This window comes from Amphiprion ocellaris, chromosome 2 (assembly GCF_022539595.1).
Source record: "Amphiprion ocellaris isolate individual 3 ecotype Okinawa chromosome 2, ASM2253959v1, whole genome shotgun sequence".
NCBI lineage: Eukaryota > Metazoa > Chordata > Actinopteri > Pomacentridae > Amphiprion > Amphiprion ocellaris.
The window spans coordinates 2,235,650-2,252,589 of record NC_072767.1 but is presented as its reverse complement, the minus strand read 5'-3'; the positions used below and the strand labels follow the sequence as shown (position 1 = coordinate 2,252,589).

Below are 16,940 nucleotides of genomic sequence, written 5' to 3'. Positions count from 1 at the left end.
AAAAATGCGTAAAGAGGCGACGAGCGGGAGCGAGAGCGAAATGTTTACGCTGAGCAGCGTGTTGGAAGCGTGTGAAATGAATTTTGTCGTGCGTAATTTGGCATTTTATGGGTATTTTTACGCACCATGTGTCTGTTTACAGAGTTTGCCATTTCTAGCTAATTCCTGACAGTGAATCTCACCAATGGCACGATAAAGAAAATGTGAGGTGAGTATAAATGAGTTTGCATTAATGTAACTGCACTATTAAGTGAATTTTTAAAATTAAATCTGCTCATCTGGGACGCTTGTATCAAATCCTCTAATGCGCGTCCAATTTTTGTTCGCATTTCCTGCTTCTTGGTGCCATTTTCACTGAGTTTAAAGGCAGCATTTTTTTCCCCATAAAAGCCCACCTGCAGTACGCATAAGTCACCAAATGAGGGCAGTCAATGCAAAGCAGATGAAACAATAAGAGACAATTATTCCTGCACAACTGCCTCTTTATTCCCCCTCCACCTCCCAAATTTAACCCAAAGGCTCACAGTTCTATTCAGATTAAACCCATGACCTTGATGGATCTCCTCGTCACGTGTGACTGTTTGCAGCCACTGAAGCACAAGAAAATATTAAAAAGAGAAAACAGCTGCTTATAAACCCTTGCAAATTTCATAAATGATAGATGAAAGAGCAACATCTGAGTGAAGCCTGAAGTTCAGAGGAAATGTCACATCCATTTTTAGCCCCTTATAATGAGGCAGTCTTATTAATTTTCTGAAAGATTCCACAGTGCATTGTATGTATTTTTGGGGGGGGGGGATTCAATTAAATCTTTGGCTCCTAGCAACTGTGTGTATTTTGCATGAGAAAACGCAGCGATCGTGTACCTGTCTGCCTGTCTGTCTTTCATTATCTCACACTGAGAAATCCTGATTTTCCATTCCTGTTTTCTGTCCTCTCCTGTTTTCTACGTACTTCTTACTCACTCTGACAGCCTGTCTGTCCGTCCGTCCGTCTCTGGTTTTCCATCTACTGCTTAGTTTCACTCGTTTCCTCCATAAAGTTTTGGCTCCCAGTCTGGCCGGGATGGAAATTAAATGCATGCTCTGTGAGGGTTAGAGGTGGTGTTGGACTGAGAAGATTGTGCAGATGAAAAAGGGGCATTTGTGACTGCAAGAAAGATTGCTTTGAGATGAGATAAGAGATGAAAATGCAAAGGTGGGAGAGAATGACAGCAAAAGGGCAGATAGAGGCAGAGACAGGATGCCGAAAGATGGTGTTTGGTACAGTGATTCTGCAGGAAAAATGTCAATATTTCTGTGCCAAAATAAACTGTCTTGTTCTATCAAGACCTATGTGATGTCCCAGCAAGATCTCTATCAACTTAATAGATGTAATTCCCACAAGATAAGACCTTTTGCACAACATATTGATCTGATTCACACATGATAATGACAGATAGTCGCAACACGAGCCTTTTTTTCAATGAGACTTTCTTGTTTCACCTTTAAAAAAACAGGTGTGGGGTAAGAGAAGTAAGGAGAAGGTTATAAGCAACATCTTTTCCACAGATACAACTGAGAGTGGAGATGAAATTGATCCTGCCCTTGGATTTTTGTAGCCACACTCGCACAGCATCTTCAGGTTTCCCTTCATGAACACCTTGGGACTTGTTTTTAACCTCCTTTATGTCTGGAGCCAAAGCTTTTTGAACCCTGGTGCAGACAGAACAGGCAGGACGGGGAAGATGTGAGGGTCCTGATGGGATAATGCTGATGTTAGTGGTGATAATGGTGCTGGTGGGGGTGGATCTTCTACAGCAGCCCGATGACCTCATCCAGCCTCCCGCCTCTGGGAGAAAGTGAGCACACGAGTGTCGTAAAGAAAAAGGCATTTATGGTCTTTTAACAGAGTTAGACGGGCCTTACCCAGTGTGGCACACAATCCAGTTTAACAGCCTGGACACTGGATAATGTGACATCTGTGAGGGGATGAAACAGGCACCAAACAAAGGCGTTGAAGCTGAAGAAAAGCTTTATTTTTCTATCGGAGTGGACAAGCCTCAGGGGTTTTGTCAACTTGTGTGTGTGATAAGGAGAGTTTTTGTAGCTGAAGTCTCTCTTGCACCTTTTATAAAGAGGCCGTTTTGTTCACCCCTCAGGAGCTGCATCAAAAATCATTTAAATCACCTTCACTGAGGCTAAAACATGAAAATTCTCCACTGATGTCATGCGGATAAATAATGTAGACCTTTGGAGCAGATTCGTGCGGAGCTGGTTTCCCTTCCACAGAGTCTGTTTCTGCATCTCCTGGAAGAGGATGCAGACTGTCTGTTGTTCGCAGCCTGTGTGATGTACAGATATTTCAATGAATGAACGCTTGGCTGACTGCGAAGGGGAACAGGAGGAGATATTCCACTGGGAATGAAGCGCCTCCCCTTTAATCGCTCGGTTGAGTTTCTCTCCCTTCACTCGCACGTTTGCCGTCAGTCGCTGGAGGAACTCTGGTGGATCTCACTGCATGTGCGTTGTGGTAGAAGAGAAAGAGGAGCCGTTTCTCTGTTTTTGCGAGCTTCTGTGGATTGAAAAGTGGAAGGTTTTGTCACTCTTTTGTGTCGTTTTGCTGCCATAGACATGAAAAAACGCGGAATAAAGCGTTCAAAGTGGCTGAAGGACTGAATTGGTTTGGTAAGTGGTTGCGCTCTCGGTGCGCAGCGCTTTCTGGGATATAAATCCACTGTTACTTGGTTGTTTAAATAAGCTTATTTTCAGGCTCAGTTGAGACTACGCCAAAAATAAAATTGTTTTATTCTATTTTTAATGAAGTTATAAGAAGGAAAGTTAAAAAGGCGTTTAAAATGAATCGATTTCTTTTGATTTGACGTTACTTTTTAAATAATCTCCTCCAGTCTTTGTCTTTGCTTTTATGTAACCATGTTAAAGTCGGCTTTTATTGCAGGGGTGTGAATATAATTGCAGCCTTTGGGCAAAGTCCAGATGCCAGACGTTATTGCTCCCTGCGTAAAACAAAAGGAGTGCGTAAAGCCCAGCTGTCGGTGCGGTTTAATGTCACATCTAAAATCCACACAAAACTGTGTTTGTGTGAGCAGCAGAGGGGAATAGTCCTGCACAAATGTTGTGAGAGGATCAGGACCTGTGGATTAATATTGTCAGAATGGAACTGTTATTTAATCTTTGGACTGTCTTGTCAGATCCTTTAAAAAAAAAAAAAGCAACAGCAGAGTAAATCCATTCATACAGTCTCATGAAGACAAGTATTAACCCTGTTTCTGTCCCTGTGTGCCCCCTGCAGCCTCCTGCTCTCACTCCAACACACAGCAGCACATTTGGAAACCGGGCTGCGATGGCCAAGTGGCTGAAAGACTACCTGAGCTTTGGCAGGAAGGTTCCTCCTCAGCCGCCCACTCCGGACTACACAGAGAGCGAGATCCTCAAAGCTTATCGGCTCCAGAGGGACCTCGACTTCGAAGATCCCTACGAAGACCCCGAAAACAGATCCAGGGGAGAGTCTGGGACGTCTGATCCAGCCACACCGGTTTACGGATCCCCCATGAAGTCATCTGGAGTGGACATGAAGTCTCCCAAACACAGACTGATCAAAGTGGACTCCCAGGAGTTGGGACGCACCAAGATCCTCCTCAGTGCCATTTCTTTAGAGGACCAGCAAGAACCCGTAAGAGCCTCAGATTCTCAGATTTTGCGATGACAAAATGAGCAGGAGGGATGACGGGAAACAAAATAACACTCTCCCACTTCCCTCTCATCCCATTTACATCACTGTGACAGCTTTATTGATCAGACTCCATAAGCAAGTGACTGGTAGTGTGTGTCACAAATATGCATTGTTTAAATAAATCACATTACATCCTATGCAGATACATAAATCCACTTGCAGAGATGGAGGAAAGAATTATTGATGGCTAGAGCGGACCACTGACTCAGAGAGGGTCACAGTCCCCCGAGTTTATGTCCTTCCATAAATAATGAATGGGGTTTGGTTTTGCAAGCTGAGAGAGAGACCCCGTATGAGTCGCATGTTAGGGGCCGTGTTGATATTTCAAAGGCCGCTGGGAGGTTGTAATTTATGCTCTGGTGCTGTTTGTGTCGTCAGGATTCTGCTGCAGAAAACAGCTGCAGAGAACAAATAAGGCAGATGTTGAGCAAAAGAGAGGTATGGGTTTTTACAGGGGGAATGGTCTACGCATTAACTCACATGTGCTGAGTAAGTTAAGGGGTATTTCAGGGTTTTCATGATGCCAGTTAAATCCATGACTCCGCTGCTGGAAAATGCTACAAGTGCGAAAACTCCTGAAGTGGATTGAAGTAATAGTCTTAACCGAAGTCAATAGCTCCCCTCTCTGCCCCGCTCACCCTTTTCCTCCTGCTCTCATTAATTTCCCAGGGTCTGTGGGAACATCCGCACTCTAATTAACATTGCAGATTCCTGTGCATCGATAGATAACCTGTTACAGAATCAACATGGGATTAGGATGTAATTTCAAAAGAGGGCGTGTGTGTGCCTGTTTCGCTGGAATTTGGAGAAAGTGATTTCCTCTCGGAGAGAGTCAAAGGATGTGCATGCTTTCTAGGTTTGTGGGTGTTTTTTAGAGTATACGTGTGTGTATGACCATGTGGTTCTGTATGTAGCTGTCATGGTGCCAGGTGACTGCTGTTTTCCTCCTGCGCTCACATGAAGGAACAAATGCTACCGACCAGATTTCTGCCTCTTTAATCTCTGTCTTCTCTTGTTCCAGCCAAAAAAACGGATCAGACTGGGACAGGATGCTTTCTTGCAAGAATATAGTTTCTTTTTCGGTGTTGTTGTGGTATTGTTGGGACTAGGGATCGACTGATATGAGTTTTCCAGGTCCGATACTGATGCCAATTATTGGCCCAGGAGAAAGGCAAACTACCGATATTTGACTGATATACATTAAATGTGATGTTTTAACAGCATGTGATAGCAGAGAACCGGCCATTCATAACTAGGCTTCTTTATTAATAAGGTTGACTATGACTGAATATGTAAAAGTATGTAAAATAGAAACAGGAGTGATTAAATTTGGACACTCTCCTCTGTTTATGTGGGATCCACTGAGATTGATCAGGTACATCTGATGATCTTCTCTGTTTTCTTAATATTTCATTGTTCTATCCCTTTCCATATCTAAAAGCTTTATTAATTATGTTTTCCAGACTCTGCTTCAGGTTAATCTGCGGCTGCCTTCTAACTTATCCGTTAGCTGTTAGCATAGCGTTAGCCATTGTGAGAGAAGCTAATTTCCTGGTTTGTGGCAACGGCTTGTGTTTCTTGGTCAGTTTTAACGGTCTCTGCTTGAGAAACATTTATGGGAGACGACAGATGCAGAGACATGGCTGCAGTGCATTTAATAATTATCTGTAAAAAAAAAATAAAAATAAAAAATTCACTGAAACCAATAATCGGTAAAATGCCAGATATCGGCCAGGCTGATAATGGGTCCATCCCTAATTGTGATGTTGTAAACTAAAGGGTCTTTTTCCTGGAGTGATGATACTGTAAAAGATTTTGTTTTGGATCAAGAAAGCCATTCATTGATTACTTCTTTGTCTCATCTCATGTCTTTACTTTTCAACATACAGCTTGAATTTTCTTAATTATCAGAAACAGACTTCGATGCTTCAGTTCAAGTGTCTCACTCAGGCGTTTGATGTGTAACTCTCACGAAAATGCTAATACGAGAAGGTGGCTGGAAGCAATTATACCCCATCGTTTTCATTTGAGCTCATTTTCTTGCATATGTGCCTCCGAGAAAGAAATATTTTTAAATGGCTTTATTCATCATATTAAGCTAGCTTTTTTTTCCCCGCCTCAAGGTATCGAGTTAATGTGCTGTAACAAAGCGCTTCTTCTTCTTCTTCTTCAAATGTTTTGTCCTTCAGGTGGTGCCGTCTGCTCCGCTGGCGGGCGACACTGATTATTCGGACCCGTTTGACGCTCGACTGGACCACCGGACAGAACCGGATCTCAGACCCGTTCCCTGTGAGAACAACGGCTACATGGAGCCATATGAAGCTCAGAGGGTCATTACAGGTCAGTGGACTCACCAGCAGCACTGAAATATCATATTTTTCATCATCTTTGGTGTTTATTTTCACCCACAGTGATCATATCTTGATATACCCATCATACCATGTTGCACAGCTGTTTACAGAACTTCAATTTCCTCATTCACTTATATTCTTACTGTTAGTATTTGACACTTTATCGTGTATTTTTCAGTTTAGTAGTTTTTTTTTCATAGCATAGTTTGCGCTTTATTGTGCATTTTGTGTCCTATGTCTATTCTATTCTATTCTATTCTATTCTATTCTATTCTATTCTATTCTATTCTATTCTATTCTATTCTATTCTATTCTATTCTATTCTATTCGTAATATGAGAGTAAATGAATATCCTAGGGGGTTAATTCAGAGCTCTCACCTGAAAGCCAGGTGATATATTGCATTTCAGCCTTATTAAATCATGAATAAAATATGCAACTGCACCATTATATGAAATTTGTCAGCGTTTTTTTTTTTTTTTTCTAAATGATCGATAACATTATCTTTCTTTATTGCTCCTCTTTTTTCCTGGTCAGGTATTCCTGCCTATAGAATATTATCGACATTAATTCTAAATGCACTGCTGCTGGGCATATTTATTTGCTATATTTGCTAGTAGACAGACCGTACCGTTCCTCTCCTCTGTGTTTCACTTCACCACACCTGAATCAGCTCTCAGCCTCCATGAAATGTCCCTTTAAAGAGTCTATCCAGTGCTGGACTCCCCCTCCTCTCCCTCGTGGTTTTTCTCCCACATCGTCGAGCTCCCATCCATCGTTTTCCATTTGTCTCTCCTCCTATAACATCTCTGTCTCCCCTCCCCTCACCCCTCTGCTCTCTCCCCTGGTCTGTCTCAGTCATTCAGTGTAAAAGCCTTTCTCCCCCTTCTGCTTCCTCCATCTCTCTTCATCTCGAGGGCTCTCCCCGGCCCTGAGGGGAGTCTCTGGCTGTCACTCTAATTTGTCCTTTAGCCAATTTTATGCCCCGTCCTCCCTCTCCTTCTCTTCCTCACTTGTTCTGCCCTTTCTGCTCGTCAAATGAAGTTCATAATATCTTGCCTAAGTGAACGGAGCATCCCGTTTCCTCCTCAAACTGATCAACCTTGGAGAAAACCTTTTGTCACCGCAGCTGGATGCAGCCGTTGGGGAGATTAGATTCACAGCGGTGATGGCGGAGCATTTTGCAAAGCATTATCGCAGCTCTTTCATTGACTTTGAATCGAGGCTGTCACTCTGGGCCTGTCTGTCTGTCTGCCGGCTTTTGTCTGTCTGTTGTTGCTCATTAAAAACCCAGCAGAGCAGCAAACAGATCGGAATAGTAATTATCTCAAGATTGTCCTGAAAAGACACCTATGTGTGTGTAAAACTTTACTTTCAGGAGGCTCTCAGGAGGTTTTGTTTTTCATTAAATGGTTGACACACATCTGCATGTTGCTGTCAATCTGTCAAATTGTTATTTTCTTATCCCCCTTTCCATCCCACCACATCTCCTGCTTGTGTTTTCCTGTGAATTTATCATTTTTATTTCCTCAGTGAATGTTGTTTTTTTTTATCTCCCGACCTTCATCTTCTCCATCTCCAGGCTGTAGCAACACGGCGGGTTCCCAGCGCAGGTAGAGCAGCATTCAGCCCCACTGTGCTTCTGTCTCAATGACTTAACATCAAATGCTGACAGTCCCCTATCTCCCCCTTCTCCAGCATCACCCTCCTCCCCTTGTTTCCTCACTGCTTCCCTCTCCTCCTGCTCCTCACATCCTCTCCTCCCTCCTTTTACAACCTCAGGGCCTTTCCCCACAGGGCCTCCCCACCACTTGGTCACCATGGTGATCGCTAACCAATAGCAGCGTCTTGTCGTGTGAAGGTTAAAGTTTTTCTCTTCCTTTCACCAGTGACCCTTTCCATTTGGTCCTTCTCACGTGAGTGCACCATGAAGATGCCTACTCCATCGTTTTCCCCTTCTTCTCTACCACATTTTATTTTTTTTAAAGGGGTTAGCATATCAAATGGCTGCCGCAAGCAGAGAAGCTCTCATTGATGCATTTTGAAATCAGATTTTATCCTCCTGCTCGGATCAATAGTCTTAAAGCCTTTTTATCTCACGGTCATGTTTGACTCCACATAAAACAGCTGCAGGTGCTGAGATACATTTGTTGGTTAGAACCCACAGAGAAAGTAATGAAAATGTTAACAAGGGATTGTGGATTCTTTTTGTTTAGTTTTTTTTCTCTATTGGATTGCTGCTGGAATTCAGGTTGGACACGAGGAGGGGGGAACGTCGACTGTGTTGCTACTCAGCATCCAGCCCGAGGCCTCGCTAAGCCCCTCCATATGAGATCCTGAGCCCCTGGCAAGCTGTGCAAACATAATTTGTCCTTCTCCTCTAATTCTAGTCATGTCAGAGCTCAACAGGCTCTTTTTGTTTGAATTTTTAATACACAATAATATTAGCTTCTTCTGTTTTTGTAGGGGAACTTCATTGCTACCATCAAATATTAGTCTGTAATATTCTACAATTCTATGAATGTTTGTGTCTAATTTGTGTTTTTCTGCATATGTTACACCAGAACTGCAGCGTGGCACAGCAGGAGGACGTGCACGAGGAGGGGTGCAGCTCTACGACACCCCCTATGAAGACGAGCGAGGCCAGAGATTGGGTTTGATGTACGGAGAAGCTCAGGAGGAGGGCAAGGAGAGCAGCAGGCTGCCGCAAGACGACGAGAGACCGGCCGACGAGTACGACCAACCCTGGGAGTGGAAGAAGGACCACATCTCCAAAGCCTTTGCAGGTACAGCCTGAGGAATTATTGTTGTACCCTTGGTAGTGAAGTCAACAAAAACCAAAGTGCACCAAAGACAGACAACGGCAGATAATCAATAAGCTCCCAGTGGGGCTGAGTGGATGACTGGTGTCACTTGTCTTTACTTTTTGAACGGGAAAATCATGACAACTGCTCTGTAAATGTCAAAATTTTCCAGAAAATACATTTTTGAATGCATTTTAGATCATATCCAAGCTTTATTTTGTATTGAAAATCCCAAATGTAAGTAGCATTTCATGGGTTTTTGGAGGCAGTGAACCACAAACAGTTCTCATCCTTGGATTCACTGGAATCCTCTGGCCTTTTGGCTTCGATCAATACACTGCCTCCAAGAATGAACAGCGTTTTGCCAAAAAAAAGCCCACATTCTGGCAGTCATCCATTGTATTAATGTCTCTTTGAACAAAACAATGAATCCCTACAGCTAAAGACAAGAGCCTCTGTAGCTTCTGAGTGTCAAGGAAGCACCATGAGGTATCTCACAATTTTTCAAAGGGATTATTCATTAGAAATAGCGGAAATGATCAAGACCAGACTGTTTTTTTAAAGGTCAGAGTCTTCTTAGAAGCGCCTCTACTGCCGATGGTAAAGTAATCACCAAACCATCCTGACCTTTAATGTCGTAATGCCCCCCCCATCATCATCGTCATATCTTCAAAGCTCCTTTTTTAACAGAGATTGGAGAGTGTTGTGACCCTCGCTGTCTCAGCTTGAATGACACACATCTCTCTTTTTCCGTTCACCTTCTGTTGACTATTGATTTCATGCTATCATACGTGTGATTGACCGCAGTCACAACAACCTCTGAGATGTTCATTAGAACTGACAGGTGTCCAGTGTGCCTTTATGAGCGAGAGGAAAGAGGAGGTTGGCACTTTACTTTTATTTTCTGTCACGGTCATCATATTAGCTGCACTTTTTTTCAGATAATCAGCATGTGTGATTATTATTTTTTAGGTTGCACGTGCATTTTGCATCACATCCCGTTATGTGTCATGTACTGGATGTAGTTAGAAGCAGGGAGTGAAGTAGAAATAGCAGAGATGGAGAGTTATAAAGAAGCAGAAGGGGACTGATAGATCATTTAGGAGTGGATCAGTGAGACATGCAAGGCCAAGTTGGCTTAATTGAGCTGCATCTCCAAGTCACCAAGGTCAAGGTGATGGGATAATAAATCAACCTTGCCTCCGTCCTCACTCCCCTCCCCTCCCTCCCCTCTTTTCTCAGTTAATTACATGCCTACATGTGCGTGACTGATCCATTGCTAATAAGATAGTCGCGGTCAGCAGGCTCTTGTTGAATTCTCGTCGTGTTGATGCTCGAACTGCAAGGAGACACTGTAAGTTACGTGAGAGTGAAGATCACCTCTCACCTACTTAGCACTTACTCCCGCTTCATCCGTCGCTTTCTTCCTCTCTAGGTTTTTGTGCCACATACACTGTGCACACTCCTGCAGAGTAGCGCTTACAGCAGCGTTAGACAGACGCAGTGGAGGGAAACGCTTGTGCAGCTCCAGTTGTCCGATCCCTTGTTTTTTCCATTTGGAGTCAGCACTCTGAGCCGGCGTGCTGTCTGTCTGAGCAGACCAAAGCACTGGAGTGTAAACACACAAACAGTATTTTCCATTCTCACATTTAATCCATATTCCCAGACCCTCGCTGCGTTGCTAGGCACAGGCCCCCACATGCGCGGGTGGGGTGAAAGAGATGGGGAAAGATGGAAAGAATGAGAGAAGGGATAGAGAGGCAGCTGAAAGGGACGCCCAAGGTTATGGTGTTGTTGCTTGCTGGATGTTCGCGGAGGCCTCGGTGCGACACTGGGGAGGGGTAGTGAAGAGTATTAATGGTCGGGGGCTGTGGCGAGGTGAGGCAAACTGAGCGGAGGGGGAGCCAGGGCCATTGTGGCAGGGAGCAATCAGTCATCCGCTAACACAGGCGCACTCCAGCACCACATATACACACCGTGGTGACAGCGGTGTCCCCTCAGCGCTCACTCCCTCCCTGCAGATGTGACACTCTCGCTCAGATAACCTGCTACAGGGTCCAACAGGGGGGTGGGGGGGCATCACGTTCTGCCAGCAGCCTCTCATCATCACCCATTCACTGGTGCACATACACACACATGTGGATTCTCAATGAGGTTTTCCAGCTCTGATTATCACCCGGCACCTAATTCAAGGGTGCGAAGAGGTTGTGTTGGCACAAATGAGTGTTGGGGGGGTGAGAGGGGAGGATGGCTGGTGCATATTGTATGTGGTTTTTTTGCATGCACTGCAAGAGCTCCTCCACAGAATCTCTCTGATTAGCTTAAATGCAATCACCTGGGTGAATATCGAACACTATAAACCCCCGTTTAGCCTTCAAAACTGCCTTAATTCTTGGTGGCATAGATTCCACAAGGTGCTGGAAACATTGCTCAGACTTTGTGGTCCATATCGACATGAAATTGTTGGGAGTAGACCGATTATTGATCTGGCTGATTATTGCGGTCGATAATTGGCATTTTCCCAATAATCGGTATCGATATTTTCATTGACTGATTATTGATAAATTAAATACTTCAGCCTCCTCTCTCTGTCTGTCATCACTCTGTGGTTTCAGAAATGTCTCTCAGGCAGCAAAAACTCAACAAGAAACACGACCCACTGCCACAAACCAGGAAGTTAGCGCCTCTGACAGTGGCTAACGCTATGCTAATGGATAGCAACTAAATTAGAAGGCAGCCACAGATTAACCTGAAAAAAAATCTGGAAAACAATAACTAATAAAGCTTTAAGGTGTGGACCTTAGTGGGGAATAAAAATGATAGAACAGTAAAAGATTAAGAAAATAGAGACGATCAGCGGACGGAACTGCACGAGACGAACGGAACAATCTCAGTTGACCCCACATAAACAGAGATTATAATTTAATCACTACTGTTTCTATTTTACATATTCAGTTGAAGTTATCTTTATCATTGAAGAAAACTTGCTATGAAGGACAGGTTCCCTACTATCACATGCTGTTTACATTACTTAAAATGTGTATCTGCTCCAAATATCGTTATCGTTCTTCCTCGATTACCAATAATTGGCATCGATAACCTATATTGGTTGATCCCCAGAAAGCATCACACAGTCGCTACCGATTTGTCAGCTGCACATCCATGATGCTAATCTCTCGGTCCACCACATCCCAACCCAAAGGTGCTCTATGAGATTGAGATCTGGTGACTGTGGAAGCCGTTGGAGTACAGTGAACTCATTGTCATGTTCAAAAAAAACAGTTTGAGATGATTTGACATTTGTGAAATTTGTGCTGTGTAATCCTGATGGAAGTTCCCATCCTAAGATGGTACACTGTGGTCATAAAGGGATGGACATGGCTAGCAACAATACTTGGGTATGCTGTGGCATTTAAACAATGCTCATTTCATTCTAAGGGGCCCAAAGTGAGCTGAGAAAATATCCTCCACATTCCAGCACCAGCCAGGTATAAGGCAGGATGGATCCATGCTTTCATGTTGTTTACCCCAATTCTGATCTACCATCTGCCAAAATGGAGACTCATCAGACCAGGTGACATTTTCCAATCTTCTTTTGTCCAATTTTGGTGAATCTGTGCAAATTGTAGCCTCAGTTTCCTGTTCTTAGCTGACAGAAGAGGCACCTGGTGTGGTCTTCTGCTGCTGTGGCACATCCTTTTGTACAATCAGAGATGATCTTCGACATTCTTTGGTTGTAACGAGTGGTTATTTGAAATACTGATACTTTTCTATCATCACGAACCAGTCTCATTTGATGTCTGGCATCAACAAGATATTTTCCTCCAGATAACTGCCACTCATTGGATATTTTCTCTTTTTCGGACCATTCTCTGTAAACCTTAGAGATGGATGTGCGTGAAAATCATAAGTTTCTGAAATAGTCAGACTATGACACATTCAGAGTCACTTAAATCATCTTTTCTTCCACATTCTGAAGCTCAATTTGAACTTCAACAGGTTGCCTTGACCATGTCCATATCCGAAATCAGTCACTACACACTACTTAGTGCACTATATTGTATTTTTGTCATTTTGTGGTGCTGTCCAACTGTTTAGTTCCAGTTGTTGCGCCCTATATAGTGCATTCAAAACCTCCCAAAATGCACCGTGAAGAGTACTGTTCAACTGATGGTCACTAACCAACAATATGTCCCATCATGCATTGCTTTGAAGGAGAATGGCAGACGGACGAGAGAGCCAATTGAGGACCGATGGCATTTCCGCAGATTTCTGACAGCTGTTGTATAGTGTCTTTTCTACGACATGTCTTTTTTGTATGTGTAGCTTGTTGAAATGACAACAGGCACAAGACAAATCAATGAATTATGGCGTGTAAATAGTAGAATTTCAAATAATATTTTGTATTAATACGAAGACACCCAGTATAGTATGAATTTATCACAGAAACTCCCATCGGTTCACTACCATAGATCTAATACACTTAAATTGAGCGACAGCATTGACGTAATTAATGTCACCAAGACTCAAGTCTGAAAGTGTTATTTTTGCTGAGAAGCTCCCTACATAGATCACTATATAGTAGCTCGTCTATAGGGAGTAGGGAATTAGTGGATAATTTTGCACACTGACTGTGCCTACATGCCTAAATGCATTGAGTTGCTGCCATGTGATTCGCTGATTGGGTTTTTGCAATTGAACAGGTGTACCTAATACGGAGGCTGGTGAGTGTATTTCAAATAGTATAAAATAAGCATTTACCATTATTCTACATTCAAGTCCATTTCTGTCTCCTGCTGCTGCCCATGCAGTTGGACGTGACAGGTCTCTCTCAGTGCGCTGGGTTTTAATTCCAACGTGAGAGAGCTGTCACCAGTCACTGCCATCCACCTCAAATTACAGCAGTCATTAATTCCTGGAAGTTAATAGACAGTCCAACAGCCAGAGATCGGCCCGGTAGCCATTAGGCATTATTAGCGAGCTAATGAAAGGCATCATCTTATTAGCTCTCCGATGGCCACCTCCTAATGAACAGCTGAGTGAGTGTGTCAGGTATTTCTGAAAGTTTCACAGTCCACAGCAGCAGCTTTGAGCCATTCCATGCCGGCGATGAGTTGCGTTGGAGAAGATGATGAGAGAGCCGCAAATCAACTGGAAATCTAGATGGGGAAGGTGAATGAATAACATTGCCACCCCTAGCAATTACTGTTATGGTGCCATTGAGTGAAGCACTTATCCTCCACTTGTTCCAGTGCAGCTGCTCATTAGGCATCAGAGATAGACTGGGACTGTGCAGAGAAGCTCCTCAGGATGAGAATATTCGTCACTAAGTGAGATGGTGGTGAAAGGTGCAGGTTCAGATTAACTCTCACAGCACAAAAAGACATAAAGGTGAAATATTTACTCCATAGTTAATTTTTCATTCCAAATCCAATGTATTTAATATATACAAATTAACTTCAATTCATGGGAAGAAAAAAATGATGTCCATCTGTTGCTGAGAACAAATTGCAGTCTGTGTGTATGTATGTATGTGCAGCTAAAACTGTCTATTTGACTTGACTTACTATTTTTGTTAGCCATGCTCACTGTTTTTCAGAGATTAACATCATTTGATGAAGCCACCATCTTGGTCTAGACTGAATTATCTTTAGCTTTGAATGGATTGCCACAAAATTTTGTCTTGACATTTATGCTCACCAAAAAAATGACTGAATTCCAAATTACTTCATCTACTCAGAAAATAATGGTTCTCCATGGTTCTTCATTGGTTCTTCAGAAGGCTCTCTGGTTCTTTAAAAAGCCACCACCAATCATTGCCATCTTCAAAGAACTAAAAGTTTTTCCTTATTATTGGAGTTATTTTGTTTGTTGGCAGGTTTTAGCACAGAATTAAGGCCATGAATATCAATTATTTTCATTATGGGTAATTCAGCAGATTATTTTCTCAATAATTGACCAATCAGCACCAGAAAAAAAAATCACAACTTTCCACATTGCAAGTTGGCGTTTTGTGTGATGTTGTTCTACCTGATCATCAATCATCAAACCTATTTTTGTTAAGTGCTTTGAAGCGCCATTTATGGTGCTTGAAGGAACCATTTTCTGATCGTTTTTAAGGCACCTTTGGAGAGGGCTGTTTGAAGAAAAAGCTCTTTTAAGAATGTCTTGCTACAACATTCTTTGTGATACCAAAAATAGTTCTTCTATGCAAAGAACCATTTTCCAGTTAGCACCTTTATTTTTCCATGTTGTGCCATGTGATGTTGACATTTATATTATTTAGTCATGTTTGGACGAATATGGGATGGATTACTGTGAAATTTTGGTTTAGACTTGCATGTTTCCCTCAGGAGAAATTGTGAATGATTTTGGTGCCATCATCAGACCAGAATACTAACTTGAGTAAGTAAGTAAGACATTGGTTAGTGCTAGCTTAGCATGCACACACGTTAAAATAAAGCCGTAAAGGTGATAAACATCATACCAGCGATGCACTGTCGCTGTAAGCATGTTGGCATTTAGCTCATAAGTTGTTTTTTTTTAGTGTGTATAGTTGTGAATGGCAACAGTGTGAGAAGACAGCTTTCAAAGAAAACAGATATTGTTTAAATATGGTAATAATGGCAAATATTTTTAGACTGTCTCTGCTGCAGTGTTGCACTTGGTTGTACATGTGAAAACCCAAAGAAGTTATTGTGCAAACAGTGAAGAAAGAGCAGTTCTGATGCAGTATGACTGGAGACTTTGGGAGTACTTGCAGAAGCTGTTACTAACATTTTGCAGATTGTGTCGTAACAGACAAAGAGGAGATTCAGATGCAATAAAGAATAATCTGACTTGTTTTACAACATTACAACGCATTGTCTTTCATGTGAATGTCGCTGCAAGCCGGATGCTGAAGGGTGGTTTGAAGTGTTAAGTGAATAACTCAGAAAAAGCTCAGTGTAGCAAAGGTTGTAGAGACACCTTGACAGATGGTGTGTGTGTGCTGTGTCTGGATACATGCACTCTGACAAGACAAGGTTTCCTCAGCTGCTTTCAGTGTGTGAGTGGATATTTGTGTGCAAGCAGACAAACACGCAAGCGAAAAAAAAAGGAAAGGAGAAAATGAGATTTCCATTTCTGGATTGATGCTGCTCTCTGTGGCTCTAAGCAGGCCCTGGGGGCATCTGACCGGCCTCTTCATCAGTTTACTGGCACAGTAGAAGGACTCTGGCTGCTCTCACCTCTTTTTTTCTCTCGGTCACATTTGCTCTCCCTTGTCCCTTCCTCTCTTTTCCTGCCACTTGCTGATTCTCCCTCTCCTTCAGCCAGAACCTTTACAGGCATTAATGGAAAGACGTGTCCTTTGTGTACCCTCCTCACTGACCAACATGAGAGCTGGAGGTGGAATGATAGAAGTAGAGTAGGGCACAGCAGGACAAGGAGAGGAAAGAGAGGGAATATGGAAAGAGCGATAATGCCCCACTTAGAAGGGAAACAGGTGAAGGAGTGATAAAGAAAGAGAGACGTTCAGCACAAAGACAGGCAGAATCCACAGGGTAGTGGATTTAATGAATGTCTGGAAAATGGATGCACTGAAAAGATTCTAAAGAAAAGTATGATGCTTTTAAAATTAAAATCAATACGGTGTGGATCCACGTTATAAAAGGGAAACTTGTGTGAATGCCTGTTGGGTTTTTCCCCCCTTTCGCTGACATAAGGTGGTAATTGCCAGTCCTTATGGGGCTTTTTTTTTTTTTTGCCCTGAAGAAGGCCTTTGTGTGCAGAGAGACGGGATGCCACGGCTGCGTGAAAAACAGATGTCTCCATTAATGGACCTAATGAAGCCGTGCTATTGTCTTTGCCTGCTCCTCCTTAATTATGAGGACACAGAAAACAGCTGGTGTGCTCGAAAAGTCAGTTATCCCTCACCCAAGGCGATGTGTCCTGACAAGACGGTACAGAAAGGAACTCTGGTCATTCCTTCCCCCTCCCCAGATTATATCTGGTAATCGTTAGCAGGTAGTTGAGGCGCCTGAGATGTGAGATTTTTTTGGCAGACCACAAAT

The 16,940-nt window shown here is 42.9% G+C and overlaps 1 protein-coding gene across 2 annotated transcripts in view; it reads left to right on the top strand.

Annotated features, from left to right (window-relative positions):
- The first annotated feature begins 2,375 nt into the window (after positions 1-2,375).
- Positions 2,376-16,940, top strand: part of shdb (Src homology 2 domain containing transforming protein D, b) — a 29,370-nt gene continuing 14,805 nt past the window's right edge. Inside the window, exons 1-4 of one of the 2 annotated variants that reach the window (XM_023277718.3) lie at positions 2,376-2,666; positions 3,292-3,672; positions 5,922-6,072; positions 8,647-8,868. In XM_023277718.3, the coding sequence (XP_023133486.1) occupies positions 3,343-3,672; positions 5,922-6,072; positions 8,647-8,868 (703 nt within the window). In that variant the 5' untranslated portion in view covers positions 2,376-2,666; positions 3,292-3,342. The remainder of the gene's footprint in view (positions 2,667-3,291; positions 3,673-5,921; positions 6,073-8,646; positions 8,869-16,940) is intronic. The other variant, XM_023277724.3, reaches the window with a different exon arrangement.